The sequence below is a fragment of the Triturus cristatus genome, chromosome 6 (assembly GCF_964204655.1).
Source record: "Triturus cristatus chromosome 6, aTriCri1.1, whole genome shotgun sequence".
NCBI lineage: Eukaryota > Metazoa > Chordata > Amphibia > Caudata > Salamandridae > Triturus > Triturus cristatus.
In genome coordinates, this window is record NC_140589.1 from 1,141,035,264 (window position 1) to 1,141,053,131 (window position 17,868).

The 17,868-nt window shown below is 42.3% G+C and overlaps 1 protein-coding gene across 1 annotated transcript in view; it reads left to right on the forward strand.

Moving 5' to 3' along the window:
• Nucleotides 1-17,868, forward strand: part of ACSS1 (acyl-CoA synthetase short chain family member 1) — a 1,009,364-nt gene that overhangs the window by 579,948 nt on the left and 411,548 nt on the right. The window contains exon 7 of the mRNA XM_085612062.1: nucleotides 7,598-7,735. Within this exon, the coding sequence (XP_085468188.1) occupies nucleotides 7,598-7,735 (138 nt within the window). The remainder of the gene's footprint in view (nucleotides 1-7,597; nucleotides 7,736-17,868) is intronic.

The window sequence follows — 17,868 nt, forward strand, 5'->3', positions numbered from 1 at the left end:
GCTGGTGCCGGAATATGGGAAGTTGGTTATCAAGTTGATGATCAGATGAAGCAGAAAGGGAATTTTGTTCCACAAAGCAGAATTTAAGGCATGGCACTTATTTGAATTCAAGCATGGGCATAACCATGCTGAAGAAGAATGCTCAGTGTCCTATTTGTAATAAGGTGGTGCACTGGAAACGCGAGTGTAGACTGAATCCAAACCAAATACAAAATCATGTTCGAAAGTCAAACATGAATGTAATGTCAAAGCAAAATTTGCAAAGGCCACATAATGCAAATATGATCCAAGCTCCAATGATGCCACAAAACACGGCCAACCCAAGGAATAATCCAAATCCAAACCCAAAGGTTCAGCAAAACCCTTTCATCAGCCCTACATGTTTTCAACTGTTACTGGTTTTCCGCAATCCCAGTGAGATGGATTCTGATCAATGACGGTGTCTGAGAGGGGAGAAGGATTGCATGTTTGGTGCAGCTCTAGAGGTAGATTAGAGTTGGGCCAGATGTAGATGGTGGGTGACTGCTCCACCCATATCATTCTTGGTCAGTACTGGAGCTACCTGCTATACTGTTAGAATGGTAGAGGTCCCACACCTACCCCTCTGAAGTCCATATTATAGGTATTTCAAATTAACATAGCACAAAGCCAGTTTCGGATAAAGTCTGTGTGAAGGAATGGCCTTTTGAGGAAAATCATCAGTTTGTAATATGTGATTCAAGTCCAATGGGCATAGATTTACTCTGCAAGATGAATGATGTGATGTATTGCACACCGGATGGTGCTGAGCTTTAGACACACAATAGAGATGCAAACTTTAAATTAAGAACCCAACAGCCTACTTGTTGGGTTGTTCCTAGTCCTAACAAGAAAAGACTTGCCTCCTCACCTAAGAGATTCAGTGAATGAGGAAGTATGGGATTTTACAGGCAAAGACATTGGTCTGATCAAAAAAGCTGAACCTGAGAAAATAACTATAAAACTAATGCAGAGAATCCCCAAATTCCCGAATACAACCTCCCACCAGATGCAGTGGCTGGAATTACACCAGTGATTGAATCCATACTAGAGCAAAGCATCCGAAAGTAGATATCAAGGCCCTGAAACTCACCTGTGACGGATTTGCAGAAACTAAATAAAAAATTGAGGATTGTTCAAGACTTAGGAGAGGGGAATTGGATAATCACCCCATGTTGTCGCATAGTACAGAATCCTGCCATGATACTCCTTCAAGTACTCTGTGATGCCGAATGATTCACACAATTGACTTTTGTCAAGCATTATTTGCCATTCCTCTACACGAGGATAGTCCATTTAATTTTGCTTTCCTATTTCAAGATAAACTCTTGGCATGGTACAGAGTCCCAGAGGGGTTTACAGAGCCCCTCAATCTTTAAACGGGCACTGGGTAAAAATCTGGAGACCTTGCAGTTGCCATTCAATTTGGTTCTGGTTTGGTATATCAACAACCTACTGGTGTCATCAACGACATTGCCTTGTTGAACCATTTAGCAGACAACAGTCACAAGTGTCCCCTGTTAAACTGCAGTAGTGTCAAAGGGAGGTTATGTATCTAGAATATCCTATTGAGAAAGGAGCTAGGAAAGTGTCCCCAGGGAGAATCTCAGTAGTCCAGAAAATGAATCTCCAAACAGCAAAGAGAGAAGTCAGGATGTTGCTGGGAATGGTGGGCTACTGTTGTCTTGGATTCCCATCTTTTTCCTAATGGCCAAGTCTATACAGAAACTTACAAACAAGGATGTGTTGGATCCGCTACCATGGAACAACAAATGCATGAGTGCCTTCCTAGAGCTGGGAGAAAGTCTCTTTCGCGCCCTGGCTCTAGGAATGCCTAATTATAAGATTGATTTTGTACTCCACTGCTATGATCCCTGGAAGAAAGTACATTAATGGCTGAAGGGTTGGAGCCCCACTCAGGGGACAACCACAATCTTTGTCAGAATGAACCACAAAAGTCACTAAATTTATCTGTGCTTAACCATCTGGTAGCATGGTACAAAAGCAGTCTGGGTTTACGTAGAAGAAAAGTATTTATCCAGCACACAAACTGTAAAAAAATAAAAACCCAACACAAGAAACATCCCAAACCAATTTAAAAAATATAGTAAATGTTAATAAATAGAACATATACCAGAACAACAACAATCTAATCAGTAGAACCAGAGATATGCAATTTCTAAATTTCAGGTAGATATAGCACCTAAAAGCACAAAGACCACTCGTGGTTATCTGGTCAAGTTAGACTAGGGGAAAGTCACAGTTTCAGGCCGGCAGCGATGGAGCATGGGACGATTACAGGGGCCCGGTTAGTCCTGCTAAGAAAGCTACCTTCTAAAAGTCTGGCACAAAGAGTTAACGTTCTCAGTGGGAGAGGGCCTGGTGGTGCGGGCTGTCGGTGCTGATGCAGAAAGAGAAGAAGAGAGAGAGCACACACACTTTAGCACTGGTTAGCAAGCGAAATGTGCACAGAGCAATGCCAACAAAAATGGGTTTGGCAATAGAAGGCAAAATACCAGGCAGAGGCCCTGCTAAAAATGGGCAGGATCAACAATAGTGACAAGTGTGTACTGTCTGTGTTGACACATACATGGCCACACAAATCCTCGCCATCACTGCCTCCTGCTTCCACACCCTGTAGATGCGGAGGAAGATCTTCAAATGGCTTCCAGGCAACACTAGAAAAACTGTCACTCATGCCCTAGTTACCAACAAGCTGGACAATGGAAATACCCTCTGCGCCAGGATCAACAAGCAACTCTCTAGAAGACAATAAACCAACCAGAACTGTGCAGCCAGACTCATCCTCAACTTCCTATACAGAACTCACATCACACTGCATCTGAGGGAGCTCCTGATACACAAACCCACTCAATCTAAACTTCTTACACACACAGTCAAGGCACCACACAACTCCGGCCCCATCCACAAAAACAGTTGCCTCTCCTTCCACCAACCAACTTGCCATAGGAACAGTGCAGACTGACATATCATGCAAGGTCCTCCCTGGACCAGAAAAAAGCTTCCCGAGACAGGTTTTGGGGTATCACCACTCAGGCAGCCTAGCTTGAATCCAGTGGCACAGAGAGCAAAGCAACCCACATCTGGGCATATCCATGGCCACTTAGGGCGAACATAGTACACACAACAAGATGATAGATGTAGTGCTGAAACTTTTCAACCCCTCACCCCCAGTCAAGAGATCTGGGTTGAATCCATTGTTCTTTTGCTCACTATGCCACTCCATTTTGGACCCAGACACATGCAAATCAGTCTTCACCCTGCTCCTCATGGAATGGTTCAGCCCCAACTGCCAGGCTAGGTCTTTCCTGGACTGGAAACAAGTATTCTGGGCCCAATTTCAGGGTATCACCCCTCATCAGTCAGGCTTAGCAAAAAAACAATGGATTTAAGCACTGATCTTGGTGCTGGGGGTGAATGTTTGACATTGTTCAGCATTCCGTCCGCCAACCGTTCTTTTTGCAAGGGTTAATCGAAGAGCCAGGTCTTCACCTTCTTGCGGAACTCAAGAAGCGATGAGGATGCTCTGAGTTGGTGAGGGAGGTCATTCCATTCATTGGGGGAGAGATATAAGAAGGCGCGGCTTCCTGCTGTGGCTTTGCAGATGCAGGGTATGCATGCCAGTGAGAGTATGGCTAAGCGGAGTTGCCTCAGAGGTGTGTAGAAGTATATGCAGCTGTCTAGGTATCCAGGGCTGGTGTTATGTAGTGCTTTGTGTGTGAGCAGTATGAATTGTGTGTGTTAGTGGATTGAGAGCCAGTGCATTTCTAGGAGGTGTGAGGAAATGTGTGTGCGATAAGGTAGGTTGAGTATGAGTCTTGCTTTGTGTTTGGGATTCTCTGGAGCCGGTTCAGGACTTTCATGGTGATTCCTGCATGGAGCCGTAAACGATCCTTGTAGTGATCAAGGCCTGTATGGCCATTTTCCTGGTGTTCAAAGGAAGTCATTTGAAGATCTTTCATAGCATCATAAGGCTGTGAAATAGTTGAAGGTCACTGCATTTACTTGGGCTGTCATGTAAAGCTTGTCATCTAGGATGATTCCAAGATTTCTTACATGGGTGGTAGGGGTTAGTTGAGGGTCTGAAGAGAAGTCAGGGGACTTGAGTGCTGGTGTTTTACACATGGCCTCAGAGAGTTTTCTCCCTGCCCACTGATGTCAATTGTTTTGTTTTCTATTGAGGACCACCAGGCTTTTTCTGGCAGTTTCAAATAGGGAAAATTTAAATCATGAGTTTTGTGGGACAGGGACCCCACTGGTTTACAGTGGGGCTCCCACTCCACGCATCTCTAAATCAAATATGGACCGTTGCCCTCATTACAAGTGACCCAATAATTTCAGGAGTTATCGAGCCCGTCAGACTTACAAGTTGATGTTTTTAACGTGGAGATTTCAGCTGCTGAAAGCATCTCCACATGAAAAAAACAGGGAAACAAATACAGGAGTCAATGCGGAAACACTGATTTCTGCTTGGGAATCTCCAAAATCTTCTAATCCCCATTATTTCACTGTCCCTGGAACTATTGGGAACCAAAAGCAGTAATTCTGTGCTGGGGAAATAAAAGGAAAAAGATCTTAAAGCAGTGTTTATATGATATGATAGAACAACGGGTCAATGAATCGACGCATCGAGCAAGCCACTGACTTGATGGCATTTTCTCTGACTGCCTGTACTTATCTACATCAGCAGTCCTACCCTTGCTATGGTCTGATCATCAAGCAGTTATGTTTAATATCCAATTAGCCCCCCTCAATGCATCTCACAATAAATCTCATCCAGTAAGGCTCTCACGCAATTGTCATCTCATAAAGGAGATGGAGCTAGACACCATCTTATCAGAAACACAGCCCTACACAAATACAGATCCTGATAAAGTGGCTAGTCTATATCAGGGATGGTTGGATAATGTTGCAACAAAATAATTGCACCGGCTAAAGCCCACAGGAGGAACCAGGACACTCCCTCTGAGCCCTGGTTCACAGAAATCCTTACTTTAGCAAGCATGTCATAGGCAGGAAAGAAAATGGAGGCGTCATTATGAGAATTCAGAAAAAGAGAAAAACAAACTTATTTTAGCCTCATATAAAAATGTGATTTTTGAAGAAAAATCCAAATATTTCACCCAGAAGATAAAAGCAGCGAAATATTCCACAAAAGACATTTTTGCTAATTTAAACAGTTATCTAAACCTCCAGAAATGGGGAATCGGGGCATAGACCAAACCTTCTGTAATTCATTGGCTTCCTTTTTTCAAGATAAGGTTAGGTCTGCCTTTAATCTTTTTTCCTCTAATCCTTTGACTGGTCACAATGGCTCCCAAATTATTAATAATGAATGTCACAGTGGCTCCCAAATTAACAATAATTATTGTAAGGTCCATTTAACTTCTTTTGCTGAACTTTCTCAGGACCAAACTAAAACATCCTTTTGCAAACTAATTCAGGATCTCCACAGGATACATGTTCACCTAAAACAATTCATTTAGCAGCTGACACTCTCTCTGAATACCTAACAGAAATTTGTAATGTTATGATTAAGTCTGGAAAATCTCCCAGTGTCTGGAAGATAGCTTACATTCTTCCTTTAACTAAAAAAGCTAACCTAGATCCTTCAGATCCTGGGAACTAATGTCCTATTTCCAGATTGCCCCTTCCAGCCAAAATAATTGAAAAAGTTATTCATTTGCAGCTGACCGCTTTCATTGAGGACCAGAGCCACCTAGTCCCTTGCCAATTCGGATTTGGGAAACATCACAGTACAGAATTTGCATTGATAAGTGTCTCGGAACTGATCAGATCGATGCTGGATGCAGGAGGTAGTGCAGTGCTGGTCCTATTGGACCTCTCTGCGGCATTTGTCACTGTAAACCACCAGCTAAACAGGCTGGAGGATATTGGGGTAAAAGACAAAGCTCTCGCTTTGGTCAAATCATTTTTGTCAGACAGAATTCAGTTTGTTGCAGCTGACCATTTTAAATCCTCATCCTTCTCTCTCCCTTGCGGCATCCCCCAGAGTTTATCTCTTAGCCCGACCCTTTTTAACATTTATGTAGCCCCTTGGCCAAACTTATTAGATCTTTTGGGTTCTCCTCAGTCACGCAGATGATACCCAATTATTGATCTCAGTATCATCCAAGTTTTCAGAGACCGCAAAGCGTTTTTACAACTGTATGCAGGAGATCGTAAAATGGATGGCCCAAAACTGTTTGAAGTTGAATTCAGGCAAGACCGAGGTAATGCTCTTTGGGAAGGATCCTTCCTTTAGGTCCCAAAACTGGTGGCCAACTGAACTTGGTCAACTTCCGTCGCGAGTTACGAAGGTAAAAAAATCTTGGAGATATCTTTCATAATCAACTGACCTTTGAAGGGCATGTAATTGCTATCAGGTCTGACTCCTTATTTATAATGAAAATTTTGGAATGAAAGGAAAAATCTTTCTTAAAAGACCTGCAGAAAACTGTAATTTCCACTCTGATACTCTCAAAAATTGACTATGCAAATGCTCTTTTCGTAAATATAAGAAAAAACAGTCTCAATTAGCTTCAGGTCCTACAGAACTCAGCCGCTTGCCTTTTACTTGGCATATCAAAAGAGAATCGATATCTGCTGTCCTTCTGCTTCTCCACTGGCTATCTATTGAGAAGCATATAAAGGTTAAGGCCCTGTGCATTGCTTTCAGGGCTCTTCATGGGGAAGGACCTCAAGTTTTTAAGCTTTGGTTTCATTGGTACTTTCCGCCAAGATCCCTTCGCTCAGAATCAGCATGTAATATCATTGTTCCTAGAGTAAAAAGAGCAAAATGGGGCCAGAGAAGTTTTATAAGCATCAGGGCCGGACTGGGAACCAAAACCGGCGCCAGTCCGGCCCTGATAAGCATCACTTTCCATCTCTTGAACAGCCTTCCCTTATACCTGAAAAAGGAAACGGACCGCCTCTGCTTTAGAAAAAAACTAAAAACCTGGCTTATTAACCTGTAGGAGTCTCTAAACTCTGGCCAGCCTCCTAACCTGGCCTTGCCCTGTTAGCAAGATTGCACGCCTAGGCACCCTAGGGTAGTAGTGCACATTTATTATACATTTTTCTTTCATTTAATTTCTTTCATTTCAAATGTATTAATCTAGTTGCTTATAAAGAGCTGTAATAGAAGATCATGGTCCTCAGGCTGCAGAGCCACACTGCAGCCAATGCTTGTCAGGAAATTTTTGTTTTTTTTCTATTAAAAAAAGATGCTTTCTCTCTCACAAAAAGAAAAAGAAAAACGGAGCACTGAGATTAAGCGAATGACCAATGAAAGTTACGGAGGTCAGTGAGCGTTTGATTCCAAAGTGTAATAAATGTGATGCACATTATAATTATTAGAATAAAAGCGACAAGAGGTAATCTTTCTTAGGAATGAGTATTTATGATTGACACAAAACGCACTGGCTCACATTCCATTCTTTAATAGAATTAATTTAAAACATCAAGATGTAACAAGACATTGTTAAGTTAGTACAACATTGTGAACGAAAGCCCCAGTTACCGATTAATTGTGAGCACTTGTTTTCAAATTTTACAGGCCGCTATTGGGAGACAGTACAAAGGTTAAAAATCAATCAGTTTTATGGCGCTCCAACCGCCATCCGCTTGCTGCTGAAGTACGGCGATACCTGGGTGACGAAATACGACAGAGCTTCCCTTAAAACCTTGGGCTCCGGTAAGTAAATCATCTTGTTGGCCGGTGCCTAATTTGTGAAAATGTAAGTGGAGGGGCCCAGAGTTTCTCACAGGATCCCTCTTCTGGTGCACTAATGCTGGGGGGAGGAACCCGAATACCAAGGATGCCTCGTTTCCTTACAATTCAGTCCCTTTCTTCCACCTTAAGCTTCCTGTCTATCTTTCCCTTGCAGGTTTGTTTCCAACTCTCCTGCCTCTTTTTTTGACTGTTTTCCTAAATTTCTCATCCTTCTTTCTCCCTTTTCTTCCTCGCTCTGGGTCAAAGTCTGATGATGAAAAATAAGTCCTGTGCCCCAAAGATGAGTGCTGATGCTCCCCCTGCAAACACCTGCATCAATTAAGCACTGTTCTTGGCTCTTGTACATGCAAGAAGGGCACAATTCTCAGACGTTTCTGTGCATAGCCAATTCACAGAGGTTCGTCTTGCACAGGCATTGACTGAACCAGATAAATAAAATACAGTTTCATAATTGTAAAAAATCCGCCTGTTGCCTGGCTTTGGTATAAGTTTATGAGAGGGTTAGAATCATGGATTTTCCCAAGGAAACCTCTACAGCCTCTCCATCAGCGACCTTTAAAATTGCAACATGGGCGCCAATTACTTTGATGATACAGCGAACACCCTTGTTCCAGGTGAGACGATGGCCCTCAAGGACCTTGATAGGAACATACTTCTCTGCCTGGTATGGTTCGAGGGAAAGGTAGGCTATATTGACTACAACCAAGTTCCACCTTGCTGTGCAGTAGAATTCTTGCTGCTGGGCCAAGAATTTTTAACAGTGGGGATGGAAAGGCAGTAGGTGCACTGGAAATGCTTGTTTATTTTTGTCAGGGCTTTGTGGATGCTGCACCTGCCTCTTATGATGGTTTATTCTTACCTTTTAGTGTTTAGTTCGTTTAGGCTTGCTTGTTCTTGTGTTCAATGCTATCTTTTCTGGGTGTATAGAACTGGTTCTGCCATAACTCGGATGTTAATTGTTGCAAATAATGCCAAAGTAATTCACACCGTAATTACTTTCACAGAAAGCTGTCCACACTTTGCACCCTACCGCAACAGTTATTCAGTCCACTCAAGATCACCTTGAAAACAGCAAAAACCCAATTAACATAGAAATGTTAATAGCCAATAGAATACTGTCTCTATATGTGACAATGTTACTAATTAATAAAACAATAAGAACAAACATTTTCCAACAATTGTTGTCCCCAAGGCAAGAAGGAATTGGAGCCATGGATATGTTGGGGACACTCGCCAAGTACAAAACCCGTTGGTATGCAAAAAAGCCTTAATTGTATTTTTTCAACCAAAATGCACAAGTAAATTTGATTTTAGCTCCGTTGTGTATTTTATCCTTTCTTGACTAGGCAATAGATGCCTGATGTAGGATATTACTTACTGTGAGACTATTTTCATCCGCCCGGTTTGGTTTGAGAGCAGAGATGGGAGAAGAGTTTTTATTGGGCAGTATCGTTACAAAAGAGGACTCCTATTGTCTGTATTTTCTGATGCATAATTTGCCAATCGTGCTGAGGGATCCTAGAGGAGGAACACATCAAGTGGTTAGTAGCTTTGATGAGATCTTGTTGATTTATACTGGAAAAGGCGTGAAGCTTGTATCTTAGTTTAGCCCTTTATTGGAGTATTTTATATCTCAAAGGTCTAATAGCTCTAAGAATTTGAGATTGTCATAAAGATTAAGGTTTAGGAGATTTCGCAAAACTCGTGGGTTGCGAGGGATTGGACATGTTGTTAGGGGAGCAAATTAAGGGATTTGACTGTTTATGTATTTATAGCTCTGCTGCTGGTACATTCGGATAATTGGAGAAAATAATTCTATTTTGGGGGGAATTTAAGTGTAGAGCATGTGGCATATCTGAGTTTTCAATACATAAAATCTGACCAATGCTGATATTTTGCCACTCTAGTTGGGTGCAAAACCTCCCTCCCTCTAAGGAACGAATGTACCAGACTGTTACATTTGTACTGGAAATAATGCAGAGAAAATTACGAAGAGCTCACCAGAGACTGCATGGCTTAAGAAGGGAAGGACGTTAGTCGTGGGATAGGATCAGTGTTTTGCCATTAGGGGAGGGCAAAGAATTCCGCTCCTCCAGTGGAGTTCAGAGTTTTGCCTACTCTGTGTTGAGTTCTGCAAACTGACGCGGAGCAGAGTTTTTCTATTGCGCAGCTCGCCGACGCTATGTTGGTGAACTCGAGAGAGAAAAATGCCCTGGACCTCCTCCCGCCGAGATTTCTTAACGTGGCTGGTCGCGACTGACCACGACTAGTCGTGTTGAGAAATCTGCCACTCGGATTGAGGAAGCTGTTGCTCGAGTAAAATATCTACTTGAGTGTCAGAAAGAAGCACAACGCTTAATGTCGTTTGTGCTAATTTTACGCAGGACAAACTTCCAGCGCTAAAAATGAGTGCGAGCAGCCCAACTTACCACACTCTGACGCTCGCAGATTGTTGGGGGGGGGTTTCACCACTCAGCGGAATTTCACGGAGCAGAACTCTGCAAACTCCGCCCAGCCCTAGTTGCCAAACACTGTGCTCAAACTATTGTTGAGAGTTCTCACCATCTGAATCATTTCTGTACTTCTACGCTTGCATGACCCAGAGGTATTGGGACTCAAGAACTCTGCTTACAAGAAGGAAGTCAAACTGGGGTTGCTTCTTCAAAATAAAACAAATGACTTTAGGTCTTTGAAATGGACAGAACTCAAACTTATAAAATGTCCTTTCCAAGACAGTGGTAAGTTTGGGTGAGGATGTCGAATAGCCCGATTCAAGAAGGTACAGAGTAGCTTTCTGCGATGTCAATTCCTATTTGAAAGTAAAAATAAAGGAGGCTTGTTAAGAGCAGAGGTGTCGCCATGCATTTAGTTCCCTGGTGTTTCATCTCAGTCTTCTCTCCTTTTTTTTTTTTTTTTTTTTTGAAAACTTTCTTTATTGGCATTTATAGATAGTATAACACACGGGCACAGGCGATATCGCCATTATCACATAGGTTTACATTTCAAGTGCACCCGTGCACAGTCCATACAATCGTGCAGCCTTCTGGCCCCTTAGGCCGTTCGTCGCTGTCCTGAGTGGGGCTGCAGATGTGTGCCTGGGTCCTGCCTCTGGGTGCACCCTACTGGAGCGCGCCATAATCGCCTCGCCGCAGGGGTGCCATGCAGTAGGACTACACCCCCTGTGAGGGGCGTCGCAGGGGCTATGGAAGTGCAGCCATTAAGTAACCATGAACTAACTGGGGGCGGAGAACTCAGTCTTCTCTCCTTGCTATTATTTTTGTCCCTGCTTGTTCCTTCAGATTGGATCTATTTCTGTCTGGATCTTCGGTTGGCCAGTTTGACTTTATTTTCCTTCCTGATCTCAGGAGGTGTTTGGTGCCTTGCTGCTTTATTCAGCACTACTTTTATTCTCAATCGAGAATGACAAAAATTACCGAAGGAGGTTTTTCCACCTTTGTGAATTTTTCCTCCACATTGTGACCCTTTAAAGGAGATGCTTGCCACGTTTCACTGATACAGATCAATGCAGGGTGGCACCGTGGCTCCTGTTTGGAGTCGCCCTTTCATTGCGCAATCTAGTAGAGTTGCGGACGAACCTGCTCAGCTTCTGTCCTTTACACCGGCTCTTTACACCAACCAAAACAAGTGTTTGAATAATGTTCTGGCATGTGTGACATTACCAAATCACACTGATGACTCTATGGTATGCGACTGTTAGAATAAAATTAAAATCTAAAATTAGGGTGATGCATTGTCATTTTAATTCGAATATGGTTTATAAAATTTGCTCAATGTCACCCATGAGGCAGTTTGTAAATGCTGCCTGTTCCATTGTAAAGAGTGTGAGAAACTGTGGAATTCAACTGAATGGAAAATCCTTTGTAAACAGTCTCTTCCAGAGCATCTTAACCATGTGGAGATTTACAATCTCTCATGTTAAAGGAAAATAGGTTCACCTGCCAGTGATACCCTGTGCTCACTGAAGCCAGAACTATCTGTCTTATGTAGCTAGTAATTAGAATCTCTTAGTCCTCAATGACTCGCAATGAGAGAATGAAAAATGAGATGGAAGCTCAGAAATTCAAGTATGCTTCACAACTGCTCTAAAAGACACCTGGAGCCACAAAACATAGCTGAAAAAAATAAGTAATTTGACCTTTTAGGAGTTTCGTAATACATCCTGACAGGAGCTCTGAAACTCAGTGCCTGTCGTATGTACCTAGAAGTGCACACATTTGTAAGTTTTTCTGCAATCATATCCTAAATGTAGGTTTGTATTTTAACACTTAGAATGGTGCACTTCTAGATAGTTTTACGTATCCACTACTGTGTATCATTGGACAGCTGAGTATTTAACTATGCCTATGACACACAGGCCTCATTGTGAGTGCCACCTTAATTCTGATGGGGTCGATATCAGAAGTTATGAGCCCCTTGAAATGATGATTCCCGAGGCAACATCACAGGTCTCTTACATGTAACCTGGAATCTCTTTTTTTAAAATATTGTGGTAAATGAGGAATAACCAGGGGTCTGAGGACTGGATAATCATTTGCCTAACAGTTCATCATTTCTAAAAGGATCCTCCCAATCCAACTCATGATCTCTGGTAACTTCGACACCACTGGCCCCCCGAGTTACTGTTCCCTACAATATTTGTAACAACGGGTGGGTGGACATCCCCATCATAATTCCAGGCCACTTTTAATGGGCTCTCAGGACTACAGATATACTAGGCTCCGATATTGGGATATTGTTATGTCGGTTTCAAAACATACAATTTTATATAATAATCAAACTTGATTTTTTTAATGGTATGTGTGTAATTTTAATTAGGTAGATAGCAAAAGTGTTCATAAGTTTCTTCAATGCATGATGTAATAATTTAGCAGGGAGTAAATAGTAATTATAATTATTATTCCTAACATTTAAAACAATGCCCTTTAATAAATGGAAAGCCTCTTTATTTAACCAGAGCTATGTCGATCATGTTCTAGCACATTTAAAAGGCGCGATTTGAATAAATGTAGTACTATATTTATTCTTACTTTTGCAGGTGACATGCTGTCAAACGTTTTACTCCTATTGGGCGCTGGTGGCATATACTGAAACATTTCATAGCATGTCCTATCATTATGTGCCTTTTGTAGATCTTTCCCAATGTATGAGGTATACATTATTGAAAAAAAGTGGTACATGAAGTCTTTTGGAAGGTATGATGAGAGTGTGTGTTGTAGAATGCATTGGGTACAACATTTACATATAATCCATAAGTGACTGATGAGTCCAGATAAGGCTTTGGTGTTTTCATTCAGTAGTAGAAATGACCATCGCATTCTTGTTCAGTGAATAGATGCGATTTTATTTGCAAGTGTAAAGACTCACCTAATGATTGGAAAGATTCTAACCTTTACCAAGAGTGCTAGTGGGAATCCTAATATAAGAGTGAAGTTGGTCATGTTTAGAATGAATGAAGCTCTCTTTAATGATTGAGTTTCCATATATAAGTACCCATTAAATTGCGCATTTCAGAACACCGCAGCAATTTTCGTTGTCACAAGAACAACACCAAGATTTGTGCACATTTCTTGGAGAGAAAACACTCGCCAGACTCGGTGAAATGGCTTATTTTAGAAGCCAACCCCCATCTGTCTAAGCAGAATCTTTTTAAGAAAGAACAGAGATGGATACACCGTCTGTCCTCTAATACCATTGGTCTCAACGACGACATCCCATGGGGGGCAATTAAGTCCTAACTGTTATGTTCCCTTTTTGTATGAGACATTACTTTTGTCTGGCAATTTAAATGACATGTCACCTCTATTTGTTTTTCGGAGCTTAACATCTTCCTAGCTCACACTTGCCCCTTTTTCTGGGACTCCTTTAATCTCTGAAAGTGCCCGGAAATACCATACAAGTGTTGCTATTTCATTCAATTTCGCCCCTGTGCATTTGTAAACTTACATATCATTTACACTGAACCATAGTTCCCATTCCCATTTTTCGGTATCACCAGAAAGAACCACGTTAACGTTACTTTAAGGGGATTTATTGTACAATTCTTGCCCCATATTTTTCTATTAAATGATTCCTCTTCTTTGGAGGATGTTTGTTTGCCTTTTTCTATTAATTGTAATGCTCTAACATCTTCACCCGATGTCACGTGGTACGGCCGGATGCTTAAATCCTTCCGCTGTGCCTCTGACGCTACCTCCCAGACTTGGTGGCGCGGGTAGGTCAAGAAGCACGGCGTGAGCGAGGCAGACGTGAGTACGGTGGTCACTTAAACCCCATAACCTTTTGTATTCAATGTTACGTTCGTTAGTAGTGGGCTGGTACTATTTTTAACGTTGCTTTACAGGGTAGTCACCCTTCACGTTCTTCCTCCCCCCTTCAACCATACACCGGCTTGAGTGCTTCTTTAAACTACTAAGTGACCGTGTTAGGAGTACTCTGCATTTTTACACGATACGTCCTTGGCAGTTATCACTGTAAGGTGCATCCGGGAGACAGCGCATGCTCTCGCTGCACCTTTCCTTTAGATCACTACTCGGAGGTCTATGCACACACCGGCGTTATGACGCTAGACAACTGCCACGACACATTAATGTGATACGCTTGCACTGTGGCTACACGAATAGTAACCACAACGTATGCTTACGCCCTACAAATACTGACAGATTAATTACTGCAGAGTGACACACTGAGGTTGCTGTGTTAGATTGGTTGTCCTACGAGCTCCTAAATGCTCTTTGACCATTAATCCTTGGTTCCTTCACTTTGTGCGTGGACATTGAGCATCTATCAGGTTTTTAGTTCCACATACTTTTAAGCCCTTCCAGACAACCTTATTTGGTTAACACCGGCAAAAATGAGCTCCATATTTCCATCAAAGTAACACACCTTCAGAGGGGTTTTTCCGGATAGTCATCTATTCACTTCAGTTACGTTTTCGTCATGTTTTACACTACATGTTTATGTATTTAATTTGTCTCAACGTTCATTTGTTTGTTTTGACATGTGAATCTCTTTTTATGCATTATAAATTCTATTACTACCTTTTGGTCCAGACCTACTTTTAGAGGACCCTTTGCTCATGCTTAATCCACCAACTACTGTTGTGGTCCGCAGTCCTACTAAATAGGGTGAGTCCTGTGAGCTTATTCTATGCTGCTGCTATTTTTAACGTATTCCACATAGGTGAATAGTCACTATAGTTCACTCTGATGGTACACCACTTTATAATTGTGTCCTGTGACGCCTACGCATCAGAAATCACCACTGATCCTTATTAACTTGGCTTAATTAGTCACCTCGAAGGCTGTTTTTTCATTTACCTCTTGCCTGTTGATATGTCTAGTTGAATTTTAAACTATGATCAATATAACCTACCGTCCTTTCATTACAGGTAGCACCAGACCATGACAGGTATTTTAGTTAAGTGATACTGATTCACATTTAACTTGTTGTGATTTAGAGACTTAAAATATCACATAGTTCTCTTCTTTTTGTAGATAGTTATCATAGGTCCTGAAGAATCGCGAGTGTATGAGCTCCGAGCGAGAAACATGTTGACCATTAAACACTAACTTTGAGCACTCTCATAAGAGACATTATACTCTGTTGAGTGCCATTTACAAGTTTTTAATCAGGGAAGGAGACCTTCAGAATAAAATCTAATTCCTATACCGGTACTACTAACCCTGTTTTAAATCACTTTCTCACATCTACATTAGCCAGGCCCCCATACCCGCACTTCACCAAACGGCTGTTGGATTGAAGAACTCCGATAAAGTGCCCCTTTTTAGGGAGCCCGTTAGGCATTGCACCGCCGGCCCGACGAGGAGCAGCCCAGATGATGAAGCATGACACCTGAAAGGGTGTGTGAGGGCATTAATATCCAACAAAAGGATTACCAACTTTATACACAATGTGTATTTAGTTATATCCAGCCTTCTTGTTGATTCCCCACTTTCTTTTTCATTTGAGGAACAGCAGGTAAAACTCTTCTTGGTAGTCTAACTGTAGATTCCTCAGCTTTACAATATTTCCCAGGTGTCAGAATGGATCCGAAAATCTTTTCGCAGGGCTTATAGGAGTCACTTGGAGGCTCCTTGAGGCATAGCACTGGTTCCGCACCACCTTGAAAATGACGGAGCAGAGCAGAGCCACATATAAGCATCACTACTGCATGCTGATGTCAGTTTGATTCTTTCTTCGCCTTCCGATATGGATTCGGGAATCCACTCCCAATTCTTTCGGCCTTACTATGTTTTATACACATTGCTTAATTTATAAAAAAATAAGTGCCAGGGCTCCCACCAGGGGGCTACTGCAGCTTGCACGATGCATTGCCCCTGCCATGCTGCCAATAATAGAAACAACACTACTACTAACCATCACACTCCTACATTGTGTGACAATGCGGACTATATCAGTCCTCCAAAGCTAAGACAATGGCCTGGGCAACTGGTAATAGTTATTTTTAATGTATATTGACAGTGCCACCTTGTGGCAGACTGTCTCAAGCACCTGTGTTGAAATTCAAGTGCTGGTGTCGAGCCCCCGGAAACCACTGGCTCAAATTAAGCACTGCTTCTAAATATATCCAGTGTGCAAGTGAACAATGTCCCTGCCTAAAATAAAAAATATGAGGCAAGACTGTCAGTAATAGAACTTGGTGATGGGTGTGCACTAGGTGTGTCTCTGGTGCTTGGCTGAAGGCAAACTGGAACCGGGAAACAAATCTGTACATCAACAAACACAAGAACAAGTTGTGAGCCTCGTGTGAGTGTTTAACATACTTCAAGTTAAGGGTGCAGACCAGCTCCCGTTCCCAAGTTAATTCTGCCAGAAGTCAACTTTGCAGTCAGTCGTTTGAAAAGTCCAAGTAAAAACATAAACTCAAGAAGGCTAAGCAGGACTCAACCCTGTCCCGCCACTCAATCTAAAGAGAAGGTAGGAGGGCATCAAGATACCAGTCAGTCTCCCTCTGAATATTCAATTGCGGAGCCGATTCCCCTGTTATTGTCTGTGTGCTCCAAAATTCTTGGGTCAATGGCAACTTTATATTTGGCAATCTTTCAGCTGCATTTTGTGCACCTACAGGCCCCAAAGATACACAGTGGCTGTTATTCAAGTTACCACTGGTAGATTCATCCTCTGTGCTGACTAACCCCTGTGGACCTGTCATGAGCTCTGTACCAGTTCTGGAATGGACTTCCACCCAGGTGCCATGACCTGTGTTGGTCGCATCCTTGTTGATGCCAGTACTGGTCGTAGATCTTGTGCTGGTTGTGATGGTAGATCCCAAGTTGACATAGGCACAAACTCAAATGATGGTACACTATGAAATAATGAAAGCGTACCATGCAGCCTTATTTCAATCCTAGTCCACTTCTAGAATCTGTACATCAACAAACACAAGAACAAGTTGTGAGCCTCGTGTGAGTGTTTAACATACTTCAAGTTAAGGGTGCAGACCAGCTCCCGTTCCCAAGTTAATTCTGCCAGAAGTCAACTTTGCAGTCAGTCGTTTGAAAAGTCCAAGTAAAAACATAAACTCAAGAAGGCTAAGCAGGACTCAACCCTGTCCCGCCACTCAATCTAAAGAGAAGGTAGGAGGGCATCAAGATACCAGTCAGTCTCCCTCTGAATATTCAATTGCGGAGCCGATTCCCCTGTTATTGTCTGTGTGCTCCAAAATTCTTGGGTCAATGGCAACTTTATATTTGGCAATCTTTCAGCTGCATTTTGTGCACCTACAGGCCCCAAAGATACACAGTGGCTGTTATTCAAGTTACCACTGGTAGATTCATCCTCTGTGCTGACTAACCCCTGTGGACCTGTCATGAGCTCTGTACCAGTTCTGGAATGGACTTCCACCCAGGTGCCATGACCTGTGTTGGTCGCATCCTTGTTGATGCCAATACTGGTCGTAGATCTTGTGCTGGTTGTGATGGTAGATCCCAAGTTGACATAGGCACAAACTCAAATGATGGTACACTATGAAATAATGAAAGCGTACCATGCAGCCTTATTTCAATCCTAGTCCACTTCTAGAATGGTTGTGCCCTCAGATTCTCCATTGTCTT